General features: G+C 42.0%; 1 protein-coding gene across 2 annotated transcripts; it reads right to left on the reverse strand.

Annotated features, from left to right (window-relative positions):
• LOC110436374 (probable protein phosphatase 2C 40) lies at positions 9,109 to 14,168 on the reverse strand. 2 transcript variants are annotated; one of them, XM_021463371.1, is made up of 9 exons: positions 13,392 to 14,168; positions 13,129 to 13,300; positions 12,741 to 12,891; positions 12,554 to 12,617; positions 11,875 to 11,982; positions 11,299 to 11,424; positions 10,963 to 11,210; positions 9,718 to 9,920; positions 9,109 to 9,604 (listed from the first exon to the last, which is right to left on the reverse strand). In XM_021463371.1, exons 1-9 carry the CDS (start codon positions 13,692 to 13,694, stop codon positions 9,570 to 9,572), a joined length of 1,410 nt encoding a protein of 469 aa, XP_021319046.1. In that variant the 5' UTR covers positions 13,695 to 14,168; the 3' UTR covers positions 9,109 to 9,569. The 2 variants fall into 2 exon arrangements, with proteins under 2 accessions (XP_021319046.1, XP_021319047.1); XM_021463372.1 differs by having other exon boundaries at positions 13,440 to 14,167.

Consider the following 19,101-nt stretch of genomic DNA (forward strand, 5'->3'; position numbering starts at 1 on the left):
AATCAATGAATCCCCGTTCGATAAGGAGCAGCACCTTTGCTGAACTCGCACGGCTTAACTTCACATAGCCACATCACTACAGCCTAGAATATCACCACATAGATTGTATACCATATATAGTATTTAAATCTGGCCAAACGGCCCATGCAAATAGCGTTGGTAGCTAGAATTTTCTTATTATAGCAATTAGTTTTTTTCTTACTTGAAAATATCCTTTGTAAATAATTGTGTTATTTTGTCAATGAATTCTTTAGGCCTTGTTTAGTTCCTAAAAAATTTTGCAAAATTGTTCAGATTCCCCGTCACATCGAATCTTTAGATGCATGCATGGAGTATTAAATATAGACGAAAATAAAAACTAATTGCATAGTTTGGTCGGAATTGATGAGATGAATCTTTTGAACCTAGTTAGTCCATGATTAGACAATATTTGTCCCAAAGAAACGAAAGTGCTACAGTATCTGTTTTGCAAAATTTTTTAGAACTAAACAAGGCCTTAGACTAAAGCTATTTCTGTGGCCATACAATTTCTACTGGTGCCAAATCAATGTATACCCCATTCTCGGTAAAAAAAAAAAAAGTTGTTAGTGTTTGGCTGCCGCTGAAGCTGATTTATTTTGATAGCAAAATATTATTCCATAGCTAAAGAATAGTGCTGATTTTTGTTCTATGACAATAGTGCTGATAATGTGCTGGAAAAGTCTCACGAATTGTTTAGCTCACGTACTCACCCTCTTCTTCTAAATTTAATTTTTGAATCACCCTGTACCACTGGTAATATGAGCTGGTTTCTGTGTACTACCCATGCAAGGGCGTCCGCAATGGTGTTCAAATTGCTAGCTATTTCCTTTTAGGAAGAATATTATTGGCTCTCAATAGCAATTTGTAAATAGCTAGTTTAGGAAGTCGCTAGCTATTAGAAAGTAGCTAGCTATTGTAGAGAGTATTGTGAGAGAGTTATTTCTAGAAGATCGTGCTAGATTAGCTATTTATGAGTCGCTAGCTATTAAGAAGTCGCTAGCTATTTGATCTCTCTCCTCGATAGCCAATGAGAGTGCTACGTTTTTATTATTTTCATACGCAATTTCGCTAGCTATTTGTAAAGTGCTATTGAGAGCCGATAAAATTCCTCCTAGCTAGCTATTTGATAACCATTGCGGATGACCTAACACACTATTGTCCACCATTAAATATGACCACATTTATTCCCGCCTGTGGCCAGTGTCTTAATAAACCCAGATAATGTATGTTTCTCTTATGAGCTTCTCATGCATACGCATCATAGAGTCAATAGAACAATTACACATAGGGCCCTAGATAGCTGTGGTGAAAGTGGTGAGATTTGAGTCGATTTTGACACGTTATGTTTGGTTGTTTCCAATTTGTGTTGGATTTATTATGGGCTAGACCCATTTAGATTTAATAAATCAATAAACTCTATGATGTGTAATTATGGACAATATATGTTGTACCAAATTGGAAGTCCAAGAGTTGGAGGGTTGGCAGGTGGTGCGGGAGTTTCAACTCAGTTATGTGGGAGTTTCAACTCACTATCTGCTGGTGTTTCGATAGATAACTGAGGAAGTTTCAACTCTGCATGAAAACCCTTCAGATGTCTGTCTCCTCAGCCGCCAACAAGGAGTCTTTTCCTCTCCTCTCCTCTTCAGCCACAAGGATAAATAGGAGACTCTCATTTCTTTGGTACAATAGAGAGAACACGCGGAACATAGTTTCGTTGCAAAGAAGGAATTCTCATCTCGTAACTCCGCGCGTACGGAGGAACGAGAGGGCAAGTGCCTCCAGAGCCCTTGTCGTTCGAGACCTTGCACGGGGGGTCAGCAATTAGGTTTTTAGGGAATGTCTACGTGACTGCCCAACTCCATTGTTGTTGTTCATCTTCTTTCCGAATGTCTCTTGGTGTTGTCGGTCACCGTCTTCTCCTTTCCGGTGATTGGTTTGTCGTCTTCTCCTTCGTCTCTGCTTCATGGCGATCGAGGAAGAACAAGGTTTTGGAAATCCGAATGTGTCGACGAAAGCTGGTCGGCAGTCTACCTTAGGGTATACCCACGGTAGTAGTTTATCGGTAGACGGTGCGCAAACTACGAACTCGATGGTGACGCAAGACACGGACAAGCTTTTTATCCAGGTTCGGCCGCCGAGTTGGCGTAATACCTACGTCCTGCGTCTGGTTGTATTGATTTGTGTTGAGAGAATATGATCTGTATCCTAGGGGGGTCCCTTGCCCCTCCTTATATAGTCTGGAGGGCAGGGTTACAGATCTGGAAACTAATCCTAGTCGGTTACAATTGCCATGGATAATTCGATATCAATTCCTATTCTAACCGACTAGAATCCTGCTTAATCTCCACATCTTGTTTCCTTGCGCGAAACTCCAGGTTGTCGGATCAAGCCTTGAACTCGTCTCGTAATGGGCCAAGCCTCCTGGCGGAAGTCTAGCCGTAAGGGTATAGGGGTTTATACCCCCACAGCTAGTCCCCGAGCACCATGTATTGTGATGTAACACGCCGTCTTGAGCTTCTTCGATCAGTGAGACTTGACGTCTTCAATAAGTTGGAAAGTCGCCCAAACAGTTGCAACAGTATTTTGACCAACTCAAAAAACAGTTGATCAACATTGACATCGAAGAAGCAGGTTGTTTGAAGAATGCATGGTGCTCTAAATTGAAAAAGATTTCTCTCCTGGTGAAGTGTGCCCACTTTACTTTTTTGAAAGGTATAAACATCAAAAAAGCAAGCATATTCACCGCAAGGTGAAGTGTGCCCACTTAGTCCCCGAGCCTGGTAGTAGGTGACGTAGGCACGTGGTGCCAGGGTCAAAATAAAAGTCTTCAAAGAAATTCTGAAACTGAGATGCATCGCCAGATGCATCGTACCGATGTAGTCCCCGAGCTTGCTGGAAGGCGAAGTATGAAGCCTTGTAGCAAGGTCTAAAAAATTGAATTTACCAGTCCGTCTACAATTGAATAGACCAATCGACCAGTCCCCAAGCACCAAGTGCGCTCCTTAGAATTCTGTGTTGCTGTACTGTAGGACCAGTCCCCGAGCATCGAGTGCTCGGTGGTCGGTGCAGGCTTTAAAGCTTCGAGCTGATAGACTGGACGACCAGTCCCCGAGCGTCGAGTACTCGGTGATCGGTGCAGTCCTTGAAGCTTCGAGCTGATAGACTGGACGACCAGTCCCCGAGCGTCGAGTGCTCGGTGGTCGGTGCAGTCCTTGAAGTTCCGAGCTGATAGACTGGGCGACCAGTCCCCGAGCGTCGAGTGCTCGGTGGTCGGTGCAGTCCTTGAAGTTCCGAGCTGATAGACTGGGCGACCAGTCCCCGAGCGTCGAGTGCTCGGTGGTCGGTGCAGTCCTTGGATTGTTGACTCTCTGGCATATGTGTCTTCTTGTTTTTGAAAAGATCTTTCCAGTTAAAGTTGACGTGACGAGACCTCCTGACGGGGTGTCAGATGGATGCATGAAAAATTGCGCCTGGCAACTGTGCAGCCGCCCTTTGCATGGTTTGAGAAAAGGAAACCATCAATTGGTACGAAAACTCCGCCGCATTAATTGTCTATAATCATTGTAAACCGAAACGCCGCAGCACGATAGAGCTACTGAAACAATGCGAGAGTCTCATGGTATGATCTGTTTGTCTTTCCTCAATTTTACGACACTCTGTCTCTGTTTGTTTCAGTAGCTCTATCGTGCAAGTTCAGTAGTTGTGTCATATTTGTTTCAGTAGGTCTGTTTCATTGTTTCGCAAGATATATGTTGTCTGTTCCTGCTATGTTTAAGTTCTGCGTATATGTCTCTGTTCTACAGTTCTGTTGTTTCACTAGTATTTGCATTTCTGTTTCAGTACATCTGCTTATTTGTTTCGATAGCTATATCATGTTTGGTGCTGTTACAGAGAGTTATATATCATGCCATGATTTGATGTTTCATATGCTTTATAGATCATGTTTACATGTCGTAATTATGATTCATGCCATGTTTATATTTATCAATAATATCATATATAGCATCATCATATTGTTAATTTATGAAATTAAAATGACATGAAAATTGCCTAATATTATAACGATCTGTCCATGTCAATAAAAACGCAAAACTTCCCCGGCATACAATGAATGTGGTAGTTTTACTCATTAATACATTAATTTTTTACTTAGGTACTTTTTCCACATAATATGAAAAATATATTTTGCTACAAATTTTAGTTTTCATTTTATCTATTTACTCATTATAATTTATATGGACTCTTTTTTCTTCACGTTCATTTGAAATCAAACTGTTAACTTTTATAGCTTTTATTTAATTTTTTGCCTTCAGAAAATGTGTTTTATATGAATTTGTTTTTAGGTATTTTTGTTTTCAACTCATATGAAAATAAAAAAAACTTAATTTGTTTATTATTTGAAGTTATTTTCTATTAACCGTATTAGGCATGGACTTTTTTTTGTTAATTTAAGCCATCAAAATATCATAAAAGATTAAAATCTAACAACATAGATAATTCTGTTTTGGGATTAGTCCAATAGTCCTGTATTAGGCATAAACTCTTTATTTAATTTAAGCCGTTAGATTATCATGAACCAACGGTGTAGCATGTTTCTTTCAAAAGAAAACGGTGTAGCGTGTTTTTTTCCTATTGATCTCATAATTTTTAAGCCATGATGGCTTTCCTATTCAGTAGTATATAAAACACAGCAGGGCTTGTGGTGGTCGTGGCCTAGCCACCTCATATCATATTCTATGGTAATGGTAATTGTAACACCCGGCCCGGAGCTTAATAGAATTGATATAATATTCATACTAACAAGGTGCAATTTTTTTTTCAGAAAGTTCATCTTTAAAGAACTCTAAAGTTAAGCATGTTTGGCCTAGAGAGATAGGTGACTAACCGAAAAGTACTTCTCGGGTGCACATAAGTGAGGACAAAGTGTGTTGAAAAGACTGGTTTAGGGATGGGTGAGCGAGCGAGAAGTACTTCTCAGTGCACATGAGTGAGGATAGTGTGCAGAAAAGACCGGTGTTAGTTTATAAGGGCTAACTATATTCTAGAAGAAAAACTGTCAAATGTAAGCGGATCTGGCCTCGAAGGTGGGACGTTATAGTAATTTGATGATCAAGTCAATCGGATTCTTTGGCAGCTGCCCATAGAAAGCAATGGAAAGCTACGCTAATTTTTTTTTTAACGAACTGAGTAGGACTGTAGGAGAGCTGTAGATTATATTGATCAAGAAAAAAGCTCAGATTGGGAAAAAAACCTCAGAAGAGTTAACAATGAACAGACAACATCTTGTTTTAAATTGTAAGATTTACACTGAGGTGCCTCGGATTTACAATAGAGACGGAGAGAGAGAAAAAAGTCCTAATCGCTGGCGATGATCCTTTACCACCAATTACCATAAATACTTTTTTATTGCAGTTTTAGCTATTTATTTGTATCTGATATGGATTCTTTATTCGGGTATTTATTTTGCTATTTGTATGCAAATCAAACCACAAAGTTTTCATAATCCCTTTTTAAATTTAGTTGTGTATGTTACCTTTTTTTATGGATTCTTTAAGCTAAATTAATCATGCATTTTTTTTCTTCTTTTTGATTTACTAGGAAATATGCCCGTGCGTTGCTACGGAAGAAAGATTGTATGGTTGGAAATTGCATGATGCACCTCCCAGTTGCCTTCCTCTCTATTGGGCTTCTAGCACCCACAATCGGCACCGATCACTGCCTCACCAACCTTCCACGACGTCCTACCCTAACCATAAGGTTCCTCTCTACCACTCCAGCATGACGCCCCGTCGCTCACCCTACGCAAACTCTTACAATTGTTTGTTGAGGATTAAAAAAAAGAAAAAATGGTTTTAATTATGTTCTTGATTTTCTAGTATCTAGTTAGATTTTGGTTCATCAGGTGTTGGGTTCAAGCCCTCAGATTTGCATAGTTTTTTTTCCCTAATTTGTTATTTATGGGCGGACAGAAAAAGTGGACAGACTAAAATTATTAAATATTAGGTAAAGATTTACATGTTCTCTATTACAATAGATTTTTTATTATTAGTCGGGTCCGTCGATGTCGTGATCAATTTGTTGCATTGTTGGAATTTGAAAACGGATCGGACTCTGTATTCTACTCGAACTCAATTGACCCGGCCGAGCTGTGTTCATATACTATGGACGGAGAGAAAAAGTGAGCAGACTGATTTTTTCATGATTAAATATTAGGTAAAGAATCATAGTCGGATGGACTGGTGAACAGAATTTTTTGGTGAACAAAATTTTATGGTGAACTAAATTTTTTACAATTTATTATTAGGTATAGATTAATTTTTTTATGCTAAGAAACCGTAGAAGCTAATAGCTAGAGATATCCACAAGATAGCTGCTAAATAGGCCATATTTCGCGGCAGCTAAAATCTTATCAGGCCAAGAAAGTCCACCAGCAGCCCAACTAATACGTCCCAACCCACCCAAAAGGCCCCAAGGTAACCCTAGCGTGTATCCAGTCTTCCACTCATCTCTCTTGATAAAAAACGATGGCGGCGGCGGCAGCTTCCGGTCCCCGGAGCCCCAAGCCGCCGGCGGATCGACGACCTTTGTGCAGTTAGTGGAGCCACCAAGCGCGGCTCTAAAGCTCTCAGAGGCCCCAAGCGGCACCAAGCGACGGCAGCGGTTAACAGCGACGCGGTCCTCGGAGCCCCCACGCGATGGCGACGGTTCTGCTGCAGACCTGCAGTCCTGTAGCACGAGCAGCCACCGATCTGCTGCAGCATGGTGGCAGCGGCGCCCACGACGTTCTACTGCAGCACGGCGGCGGTGGCAGGTCTGCTCGAGTTCTCTTCTTCAGATCTGCACTTCTTCTCCAATACAGCTACAACACTGAATTGAAGGCAGATGTGGTCTTTGTGAATTTTGTGGATGTTTGGATCGCTTTGTTAATATGTCCATCTACGGACGTCTGTGATGTGTTGGATTTGGATGCAATTTATTTTCCTTCCTTTTTTTGCAGTGGCTATTCTACTTTGATTTTGGAGTGGAGATTGTTACGAAGTAGGGAGAGGCCAATGTATTACTGACTGACAGAAATTTGTGGCAGACTTGAAATTTTAACAAATATATATTAGGGATAGATTTTGCCAATTCCGTCTAGTTGTCCATGGTTGATTCGATTTGGTTAGATGTTTTTTTTCCTTTGATTTGATTTGGATTTAGACTTGGATTTGATTGGTTGGATGTGATTTCGAGTCTGATTTGGGAGAGAAGTTTCTTTCTTGTCTATGTTGGGTCGGAAGCAATTTTTTATCCGATCTTCACCATTGATATAAGTAGCCAGACCAAAAAAATCCATACCAAAAAAGTGGCGGAAATTTTGCCTCTTTAGTATTACTAGCAAAAGTGCCCGTGCGTTGCAACGGGATAAAACATACTACACAACTATATATCTTTTTCCTTTTTTATAAAATTTGAGTGATTTAAATCTACGCCAGCGACTTCGCTACACCTCTGCTCTGCATGGTCTCTTAGCAGCAACTTTATTCTATTTATGCTCTTCAAATCGAGGACTGGGACTCATCATATGTTGTGCATTGTGGCATACACCACCATGGACTCTGCATGAAGTCCGCCAAACCACTCGCTGGCACGGAGCAGCTGCCCACCAGAATCTCATATTAGAACGCGCAGGCAACCTCTTTTCTTTGCTCCTCGTTGACCAGCTAAATATACAATAGTTTTTCTCTCGTGCAATGCACGAGCATATTTTGCTAGCCTATACTATAGAATTTGTGGGTGTGGCAGGCTTAGGAAGGCTTATGAGTCCCGATCACCTACGCGACCTAATATGTTTTGGAATTGGACTCTGTATCCCGCTAGACAAGAGCTATTCTAACTCGTATAAGCACAGATTATATATAAAGTCTAGGTGGAAGAAACTTTCCACTATCCGACCAAACAAATGGATGGAAGAAAATTAGAACATGAAATTTTGCCAAAATTATAATTACAAATCTTTTAAAAAGCATACTAATATTTGTCTCTGTGAATCTTAAAATTATAATTACAAATCTTTTACAAACTATAGAACTTATTTTGATGGGTTTGACCATGTTTTACTGGGCCCCTCTAATCAATTTTTTGGTTCTGCCACTGATGGAGTCCCTGGCCCCTGGGTGTAGTAGTTGTTTAATAAATAAACACAAACGAAAATACGAAAAAAAATTCTTTAGCCACGTCTTCTCCTCCCAAAATTTGAAGTTCCAAAATCAGGCATTATCCACGTGGACCCGGAGTCCAAGAGGCAGGAAATCCACATGCAAAATTCGCTACCAATTTTTTGTCTCCTCGACGAAAAAAAACAATGCTTCATTTTCCTTCGGAAAGAAAAACGCCTGGGCCTTGGCCTGACGCGGGAAGCTGGCCGGAACCATCCAACTCCGTCGCGTCGTCGCCTTCGTCTCGCGTGCCCACCAAGAACCAAAACGCGAGCCGGCCCGCCTAGAATTCCACGTCCACGGCCCACCCACCTTCTTTTTCTTTTGGATTCGGTTATCTTGTCCCGTACATATTCAAAGAGGGAGAGACGCTGAAATTTTGCTGGTCTTTTTTCACCGAGGAGATGTACACAGAAGCAGGCTGAGGCAGAAGAAAAAAACGGCAGACTGAAATTTTGCCTCTTTATTAATAGGTATAGATTAGGTATAGACTCATAATTCCTAGCCGTCTCGACGTGAGGCTCCTTTTAACATTGTTGTGTATATATATAATATAACAAATATGCCCCATGTAATAAGACCTATTTGGATCCATTAGCACTAAAAATTAGCTAGCTAATAACTGCTATTTTTTAGCTAGCTAATTTTTAGTAGGGTCATTTGGAATAGCTGCTAAAAGGTGGTTAAATAGTAACATATAGGTGCATATAAACTATTAGCACCTATTAGTAACTGCAAATCTGCTAATGAAACTAATAGTTAGCATCCCTCAAACTAATAATTAGCAAGCTTATTTGGTCTATTTAGATCTACTAGTACTAATTTTAGCTGCTAATTTTTTGTGCTAATGGATCCAAACAGACCTATAGCCTCACCGAAGAATCATGGCTGTCTGCAAAGATCTTAGATTTAATTACAGCGTTGAATCATGATCATTGTAGGGCAAGATACATTCTACAATAAGCCAGGCTACGTTGTTGACCTTTAGTTTGAGGTCTGCCCAGACGAATTACAGGGTCTCAATACCTAATCCTAGTCGAGAATTACAAAACCGTGGCTATTTGTCACTTGCACCTCTATACCATGGGTAATTTACATGACTATTGGCCACTGTGGACATTCTTCACTAACAATCTCTTGTCATCATTACCTGCACGAGCTACTGCCACAAGCCCAGCGGTTCCGTGCCATATAACTCCAACATATGCAGGCATGTCACCTTCCAACATCTGTCTCTATCCAATGGTAGTCCATGTAATAGAGGAAGTGCTGCAAGAATGACAACTGCAACAAGAATTAGCTCGTCACACCGCTAGGTGGTTGCCTCAAGATGACTCTTGGATTCAGTCACTATTCACTTGACCCGCTATTTCTTGACGAGGAATCTGCAGATATAAGAATATAAGGTTTGATTTGTCGCTAACACACTATGGATTTGGTAAGCTGTATGAAAAAGAACTAGGGCAGTTTATAGAAATAGAACTAGGACAGTTTATACCTCGTGAGTGACGCTTCCCCTCCATCGCCTCTTTCTTTTCCTGGCAACTGTGACAAAGGAAAGGGCCATCCCAGGGACACAGCTTTCCTGGCTTTGACAAACCCTCGTGTATGGATATGCCTTGACCAGATTCCAATTCAATTTGACAAATTGCACATGCAAAAATTTTGAACATATCTCGAACAGGATATTCAGAATTAAGCCTGCATTCATCCGAAATCAAATGTCAGACACGGCATCATGATCTAAAGTTTTGGATGGTTCTAGAATCCAACTCCACATTTTGATAAAACAAGCTTGTTTTCAACATTTTTTTCTCACAGTATTGCCATGATCGATAGTTCTTGATGAGATACTCTTCATTCCAACAAACATCTACTTCTATTTCGAGACATGAAATGAAAACACTACTGAAAGCAGTTACGTTTTGGGGTTGTCCTAAGTCAACTATTTCAAAATTTGATTGAATATTACTTTCTATGTGTTGAGTTTGGATATTTGAAAAAAAAAATGATGAGTGTTGTCTTGAAATGGGGTTTAGTAAAAGTATGTTGAATATAAATACATTCACAGTATGTTGAACATAAATACTGTTGTAACAAAGGAGACTAGTAAAAGTATTGTTCTGGAGACCAGGTCAATGTCCAAAACGTCACTTCTTTGTGAGTTGTGACTAGAGTAATTGATTACTGTGTGAGGAACTACATGGTTGATTAAGTGTTAACATAACAGCATGCACTTAATGAAGGACAAGCATAGCACATAGTCACAAATTGTACTTAATGAAGGACAAGCATAGCACATAGTCACAAATTGTAATACAATTGACTTCCCTATAGAAATTCAGCCCAAGAATGCAATACCCTGGTTTTTTTCAATATTTTGTGAAGGTGTTATAAACTCCTACTTGACAACACCATTCATTATGCTCTATCAGGAGTTAAACTTTTGTAGACAAGGTATGTTATCCGGCACTATCAAACAATCTAATGTATTTTGTATTTCAGCACATACAACTTCTGCATGCAGGTAAAATACTTCCGGCTCAAGTGGCATCCCGTTAGTAGCAGGAAGCATCATACTTCTTTATTGTAGTAACTACAAGTATCTTAGAACCAGTATTGAAACAGTGCTCCATAGATGACAGTACATTTATTAATTGGAAAGCATAAGTTTATAAGTTTATAGTATAATTATTTGCCAGCTATTATGCATCCATAATCAAGATGAGGTAAGGGTACAAACCTCCTCGAAAGGGATGGGCATCCGTCCTCAAAGACCTCCTCCACTAAATCTGGCTCAGGATAATTATCTTTATCAGCTAGGGATAACGAGTCGGATGCAGTTTTCCTTAAAAAGAATTTTTTTAGAAGTACAAGGCCTTTTCCTGGCGTTTTTGGAGATTCTATAGTGCATTTTGGTTTTTCTGGTGGTATTATGTCAATGACAATGCAAGTTGTATCATCTCTCAATCCTTTTGATTCAACTGCTTCCTGCAAACAGTACACCAGTTAGGAACAGTACAACTGAGGATTTCAGACCTTGTGTTAAGATGGGTGGGGAAGGGTATTAGTACTGTACTTTGACAATTTGCTCAGCTGCAGCCTCAGGAGGAAGCCCTCGTGCACATCTAAAAGCCACTTCCGCGGTCAAAGCATCCCAAACACCGTCACTTGAAATAATAAGACGGCCTCCAGCATTAGACAGCTACAAGCATTGCAATACAACATTATTTTTCAAAATATGATCAGATTAAAATGAACAAAGAATCACTTCAGAGAAAATCACACAATAATCCAATCAGAAAAGAAAACATAACTATAGTTCCATATAACAATGAGCAAACTTTGCAAACAAAGGAAATAAGAACGAAATATGGCAGTCAGTTTATAAATACTGGAAAATATATGTCTAGACATAGTGATGTATCATCTGAATAATCAGGTAACAGGTACAGGATAGAATACAGTTTGACCTCAAACATTAGAGCTAATTTACATGGATAGGTTCATAAAACGACAGAAAATTCAGATGATGATGATAATGAGAATATCCAAACAGCACAACTTCTGGTACTTGAATGTGATATGACTACAGTGAGAGTTTATAATTCAGTTTTCTCCAGAGAAGGTGTAAAGTGACTTTCTGATGGTGTACCTTAATTTGCTTCACATAAGGAACCGGAATGATAAATTCACCTACGTCCTGATCACCAATCGATCTTGAGAGGCATAGACCACCTGGCCAACATCTAAGGGGGCCAATCTGGATGGATAAAAAAAAGGAATTAAGGATCAAAAGAGGGTGTGTATCACATCTACAACCAAAAGATAGGACTCTAAAGGAAAACCTATGGAAGATGTCCAACATACAACAGGTATTAAAATGTTCAAGCCGATACTCACATACAGTTTGATACATCAGTTACATAGATTAAAATAATAAAGATGAGCAAAATTGGGAGTTGGTGGCTAGTTGCACGAGCATAATTTGAAATTTCTCAGTCAATCCAAGAGCTCCATCCAGCTAAGCTACCATCTAGCACGACTTCAAGCCCCACTTACCCAATGAAAATACTATACACGCTTGCTATACACCAAATCAGTCACTGAAAGGCAGCAAACTGCCAAAGCCTTTTTTTTGGAAAAAAAAACACCTTTAAAAAACAGTTAACAGCCTCAGGGACTTCAAGAAAAATGATATTAAATATTGCACCGAAAAACAGGGGGGGAAGCACGTTAGCTGTTTTTCAATGATAAAGAAATCTCTTTTTGCTGCTACCAACTGCATAAATTAGATGGAAAACTTTAGAGTGAGTGAAAAGGCAAAGAGCAACCTCAGCACCACCGACGACATTTAGCCTTCCAACTTCACCTCCGCATTCGGTGACACGTCCAACCCTACAAATCAAAAACTAACAAGTGAGAAGAGCCAAACGTGTAACCAGCTATCTTTTTTTTTTGCGACAACATGTAACCAACTATCGAACAACAGTACAGTACACTGTGAGAAAGCGGTCTTACTCCTCTTCATTAGCGTCAAAGCGATGGTCAGCCGACAAATAGTAGATGGATCCCTCAGCTTCAAGGACACAGCGTGAATCACCAACGGACGCAACAGTTACAACGGAGCCATCAATTATGGCAAGCGTCACGGTTGTCCCCGAGGAATGAGCTGAAAAATGTACACGGAACAAGCAAACGGCTCAGCTCTTGTACTACCAGGGCACCAGACCATCTACACGGTCAATTTGAATGAAACAATCACCTACCGCCTGGCCATATAGATGCCAGGTTGGGCAACAGATGTGCTGGTACTCTACTCAACTAGTAGTACTTGCTATAGTCGCTACGGAGGGCAGGCACGCACCAATCAATTTAGTTACCATGAATGGAAGGAATTCGCCGTTACCTCTCGTTTGGAAATCCTTGTCGGTCTTGACGAACCCCGCGACGAGCGCCCTGGGGAGCGCGGCGAGCCACTCATCCCTGCTCAGATCGGTGGGGACGCAGCTGAGCACGTTGCCGAGGAGGTGCTCCTTGGCGTACACCGCGGCGGCGCTGCCGTTGTGCCCATCGAACAGCTGCGAGAGGAGCGAACGAGACGCAAACACCGGCGGGGCGCCCACTCAGAACCGGGAGCACAGTACGTACGTAGCATAATAATACTACTACCATTGGGGGACATGGAAGACGGGCCGAGGGAGGCGGGGGAGCGCTTACGGCGAAGGCGGAGAAGGAGGTGGACGGCGCGCCGGGGCGTCGCTCGCAGGCGGGCTTGAGCAGCGCGAAGTCCTCGCCTTTCTTCGCCCGGCAGGCCTGCCCCGCCGCGACCGAGGGCCACCGCTCCCGCTCCCGCTCCCGCTCGCCGCCGCCTCCCAACGCGGCCCGCTCCGCCGACGCCTCCCGCCGCAGAAGGTCCCCGAGCGCCACGCTCCCGGTCCGCCTCCTCCCGCTCCGCGACGCCGCCGACGACATCCTTATCAGTCACAGCCAGATCCCGGCGGCGGCGGCCGCGGCGGTAGCAGTAGATCGGCGGGTGAGCATCGCCACCCCCTCGGCGCCTTGCTGGCGCTAGCTAGCTAGCGCGCTGGTCTAGTCTAGTCTGGTCGGGGAGCACGAGCACGAGCGCGCACTAGCCTTTTGCGCCCGCCGCGCTCGCTGCCTCGGCTTTTTGGGGTGGGAGGGGAGAGTTTGGCTGGCCGGGGACCCCGCTCGGCGCGTTGCGGTAGCTTTGCGGGACGAGGGAGGGAGAGGGAGGGAGGGAGCGGCGGGGGCAAGCGAGCGACCTGTCACATGGGGCGCTCGGTACAGGACGCGCAAATCCAGCCCGCTCCCACGCGCGCCGGCCGCTCTCTCGCCCGCCCTCGGGTGGAACGAAACGAAACGGGAAATGAAATCCCGGAAAGGCGAGCGAAGAGGGAGGCGCGCGGAGGCCGCGGCGCACTAATGGCAGAGGGCGGGGGCGCGGCGCGTGCGTTTTTAACGCCGGGACGCGGCAGTCGGGCGGGTGGGTCAGGCAGGTCAGGTGGGGGAGTGGTGTGGCACCTGACCTGACTGACCGGGCAGTGGGAGCGCGGGCGCAGCACCGGTCGTCTTGTTGGTCTTCACTGTGGACGAAGTCAGTGGGTTTTTTTTTTTCTTAGCATTAAATATAGGTAAAAAATAACTAATTAAATAGTTTGCATGTAATTTGCGAGACGAATCTTTTGAACCTACTTAGTCTATAATTGGACAATATTTGTCAAATACAAACGAAAATACTATTGTTCACATTTTGCAAAATTTTTTGCAAGTAAACAAGACCTTGTTTAGTTCCCAAAATTTTTTCAAGAATCCACGTCACATCGAATCTTGCGGTGCATGCATGGTGCATTAAATATATATAAAAATAAAAATTAATTCCACAGTTTGTTTGTAAATCGCGAGACAAATCTTTTAAGCATAGTTACTCCATGATTGGATAATGTTTGTCAAATATAAACGAAAATGTTGTAGTGTTGAAATCCAAAAAATTTTGGAAACTGGACAAGGCTTAGTTCTGAAAAAAAAAATGCAAAATTTTTCAAATTCATGAAAATTATTGTGTTCGGTTACTGTCGTTTGTATTTGATAATTATTGTTTAATCATGAATTAACTAGGCTCAAAGAATTTATCTTACAAATTACAGATAGACTGTATAATTAGTTATTTTTTTATCTATATTTAATGCTTATGTATACATCCAAAAATTCGATGTGACGAAAAATTTTGAAAAAAAAAATTAAAAGAAAGAAGGCCGCATTCCTCCAGTCGTCTAGGTCTTCGGCAGTGTCCTGTAGCTGTACATCAACAAGAATTTTCTGCCTCCTAGCATGTGGTTGTGAAAGCATTATTGTCCTACATGGCAGGATCATATGTGCATGTAGATTCCTGGAACCATTTTTCCCAGAGTCCAACGGTAGCGTTGGCGTGGGCCTTTCTCCATTGGCTGATGCACGGGCTAACTGACATGGCATCCTTAAACCACCCAACATTTTTTACTGGAGAAGCCGACATAAGCTACGGAGTATGTTTAGGGGCGTATAGGAATTTCATAAGAATCAGCTCATTAAAAAAAGCACCAAACATGAAAGTTTCTCCTGTTCTAAAGAGACCTTAATATGGAGATAGGAGTGGTTTTGTCCTTAATTTTGGCAATAAGATTGTCTCATCTCAACGTTTAACAAGGGAATACCAATTTGTCACTGTTTTGCGTTTGCTTAGAGGGGTGTGGTTAAATGTTTATGATTCTTATGTGAACCTCTAGAATCCCTATTATATAATCTATTTAGTGCAATCCGTCACTGGTTTGTGTTTGTTTAGAGGGGTGTGGTTAAATGTTTATGATTCCCAAGTGAACCTCTAGAATCCCTATCATATACTCTATTTAGTGCAACGATTATCTGTTGATTGATAGCCAAATTGTTTCGAACTAGGAGTGAGGATTTAGTGTTTTGTAGTGCTTATAGTCCAATTCAAGAATAATATTGATTGATAGCCAAATTGTTTCATTTATTCTTGCCAAATAATTATATTTCAATAGATAAACATTTCATCAGATAGTTTGAATTTGAAATATTTCTATAAGAATATGAATTCCTAGCAAACACACTCTAAAAGTAGAGATATTCCTAGCGAAGATTGTCTTCGGATTGGTTGAAGCGGGAGTAGTCAAAGATTGTGGTTGCTTGGCGCAATGGCAGAAAAAAGGGTGAGCAGCGAGGACGAATGAGTGCTAAAGAAACATGGCTGAGTTGTTGAAGTGTTGAAAAAGTCATGTGTGTATGTGTTTTTATGTGGATACGAGAGTACTGATGATTTATGAGTCAGCTCTCTCTTTTATTACATAGTTGTCTCTTCCCTTGACATAAGTCATTGCACTGCCATGGATGTAAGGTCGTTGGACAAACATTAAGGTGACTTAGGCCACATACAACGCTGACGCTTGGAGTGGCGCTTAACAGGAGTTCATGCAATTTTTGCCACCGTGTACGTATGCCAGGCGCTTGGCGTCCTTAATGCTCACATTTAACCATCAACTAATCATGGAAAAGGATCCAAATGCAACCAACACCTAGACTTAGGGTTTTATCTGACAGAATTCCACGAGTTTTGGTGTTTGTCTATTTCTGCAGGGGGTTATCAGGAAATATGGAGGAAAGGCCCACACGTCGGGATTACATAGAGATATTAACGTGCCGCGTAATTTTCTACCATCTAGAAGACTCCAGAAGCCACGGGAACGAACGAGAAGGCGATCGGGCTCGGAGGCAGGGCGCCCGCCCTACTCTCCTGGGCGCCCGCCCTGCTACAGTGCCCAATCAGGGTCAACTTCGCGGATCGTGCTCCACTGACTCTAAGGATCGAGGAAAATCACACGATTAAGGTCGGTTTGATCGGATGGTGGAGAATAACGTGGAAATTCCTTGGGAGCTACTCTTCCTAGATTTCTTGGGAGCTACTCTTCCTAGATTTCTTGAGGGCTACTCTTCCTGGACTATATAAGCAGACCCCCACCAGCCCCTGGAGGCATACCTCTTCTACAGAATCAAAGCTAGGGTTTCAATTCTTCATCCAAGTAGAGAGGATCCCTCTAGTTCTTCTAGTTCTACCTCTAGTTCATCTAGATCTAGTTCTAGTTCATCTAGTTCTAGTTCTAGTTCCTCTAGTTCTAGTTCTAGTTAGTTCTAGTTGTAATCTAGAAAATAGGGAGAGAGAAGAGGAGAGCGGAGGAGGAGGAGCCGGATCTGTCGGATCTTCCTCAACATTGTACTTTTGCAGCAACTGGTTCGTTCTTCATCGTTCTCCAGGTTCTTCAATTCATAATTTCTGAGTTCTTTAATTACTTTTATTTACATTCAAGTTATTTATTGGATTCCCGCTTGCATCAAGTGCTCTAATCTTTGCAACATTAGAGTAGTAATTAATAGATTAGACGTGGTGTTTAGTCTTGCAATTACCTGGAATTGCACCCAATCCTGCGGATTGTTGTGGTAGCCTTAGGGTAGTGACAGCCCTAACGGTCGACGTATTCCACCTCGTTCGGATCGGTGTTTGTAGGACCGTAGTCAGAGCTTCCTAGCCCCCTTCTCATCTCTTTCTGTGGTTAGTGTTCTGATGTCCCGAAATAGATAATCTTGAAGTAATTCTTGATTCTTAGATCAACTAGAGAACTCTCAGGAAACTTCCTCTCTTCCCACCAAAAATAATTATATAGTTATCCTTGGGCGATCTTGAGTCTTAATTAGTACACTCACGTTCCCTGTGGAAAATTGATACTCTGGAATACTCCCGGGTGAAGGCTACATCGGTATCCGTGCGCTTGCGGATTTTTCTGTTTGCGTTTAAAATACCCAACAAGCTTTCTGGCGCCGTTGCCGGGGAACGGTAGCTGTGCTAGTTTCGAACCAAGTCGTCCGTGTATCCTTTTTCTTTTCCCTTTTACCACACTCACCTTACCATTTTCACCACACCACATAGATTTCACTCCTATCTATAAATTCTTTGCTCCAAAGGGGGAGTTATTAGAGCCACCACCATCATCACATCCAATTCTTACAAATGGCTACGACCTCGGCCCTGATCTAATAGCCATGATTCAGGAGCAACCCTTCTCTGGGCAAGTAGATGAAGATCCATACACCCACCTTAGAGAATTTGAGCAGTTGTGCTCTTGCCGATCTATTTCCGGCATGACACAAGAAACCCTTAAATGGAAATTATTTCCGTTCTCCCTTTTGGGAAGAGCAAAAAAGTGGTATGCTCATTCTGTAGGAGGCGTTAATGGAAATTGGGATGAACTTCGGGACAACTTTTGTCTCGCTTTCTTCCCACTTTTTCGAATCGCTGACCTTAGAATCGAAATTCTTACATTCAAACAAAGAGAGAAGGAAACTTTAGGAGCAGCTTGGGCTAGGTTCACAAGCCTTACCAATTCCGGTCCAAACCTTTCTCTGCCTGACCATGTACTGTACTACCACTTCTATCGTGGTCTAAACAAGGAAGCTGCTCTTCACCTCGACATTGCTTCAGGAGGCTCATTCACACACAAACTCACAGATGAGGGGAGAGCCATCCTAGAAAGAATCCTTGAAAATACCCCTTACACAGGCACTTATGATGAGTTTCCTGAAGAAGAAAAAGAAGTCGAGCCTAATCCTAAACCAAAAGATGAGGAACTTGCAACCGAGTTAGAAATTCCACCTGACCCATCAATTAATTTGGTTGTAGAGAAACCTCCTGATAAAGGAATGCAAAACCAACTAAGGGATGATGAACCACCACCTTTAGAGCATCCCTTTGAATTCGAGGAAGATCTTTTTGAAGATTATGGAAACACCTCGAATTTTCCTATCCAAACACGACCTCTAGCAAGGACCACTCAATCCATTCTAAGAGTAGAATCTGTTGACATAGAACACATCAAAAGCCTTTTGGCTATTCTGAGTTATGAATGGCTAACAGAAGCAGAGCTGTCTCTTGAGGTAGCTCGAATCATCACTCCTTCAACCATTCTTCTGTGCCAAATTAGAGGGTCCCCTAGGAAGGTCCACTACAATCCGTATGTTGGGATAAATGTTATTTCCAAGGAATTAGCTGACACTCTTTATCCCAACAAGTCCATAACCCCATCTCAAAAACTTTTACAAAGTCCATCTGGATTAATTCTAGAAAGCCATGGGGTATTAAGGGCAGTTCCTGTTAGAATCAAGGACTCTGGAATATGTCTAGATTTCCACATTTTTGACATATCGGAGATTCCTCTCTTGATTGGTAGACCAATCATGAAACTTCTACAAGAACAACCACAACGAGGTCATTTAGACTTCAAAGTTGGGAATTCCACTATTGTTGTTCCTCTAG

The sequence above is a fragment of the Sorghum bicolor genome, chromosome 6, assembly GCF_000003195.3.
Source record: "Sorghum bicolor cultivar BTx623 chromosome 6, Sorghum_bicolor_NCBIv3, whole genome shotgun sequence".
Taxonomy (NCBI): domain Eukaryota; kingdom Viridiplantae; phylum Streptophyta; class Magnoliopsida; order Poales; family Poaceae; genus Sorghum; species Sorghum bicolor.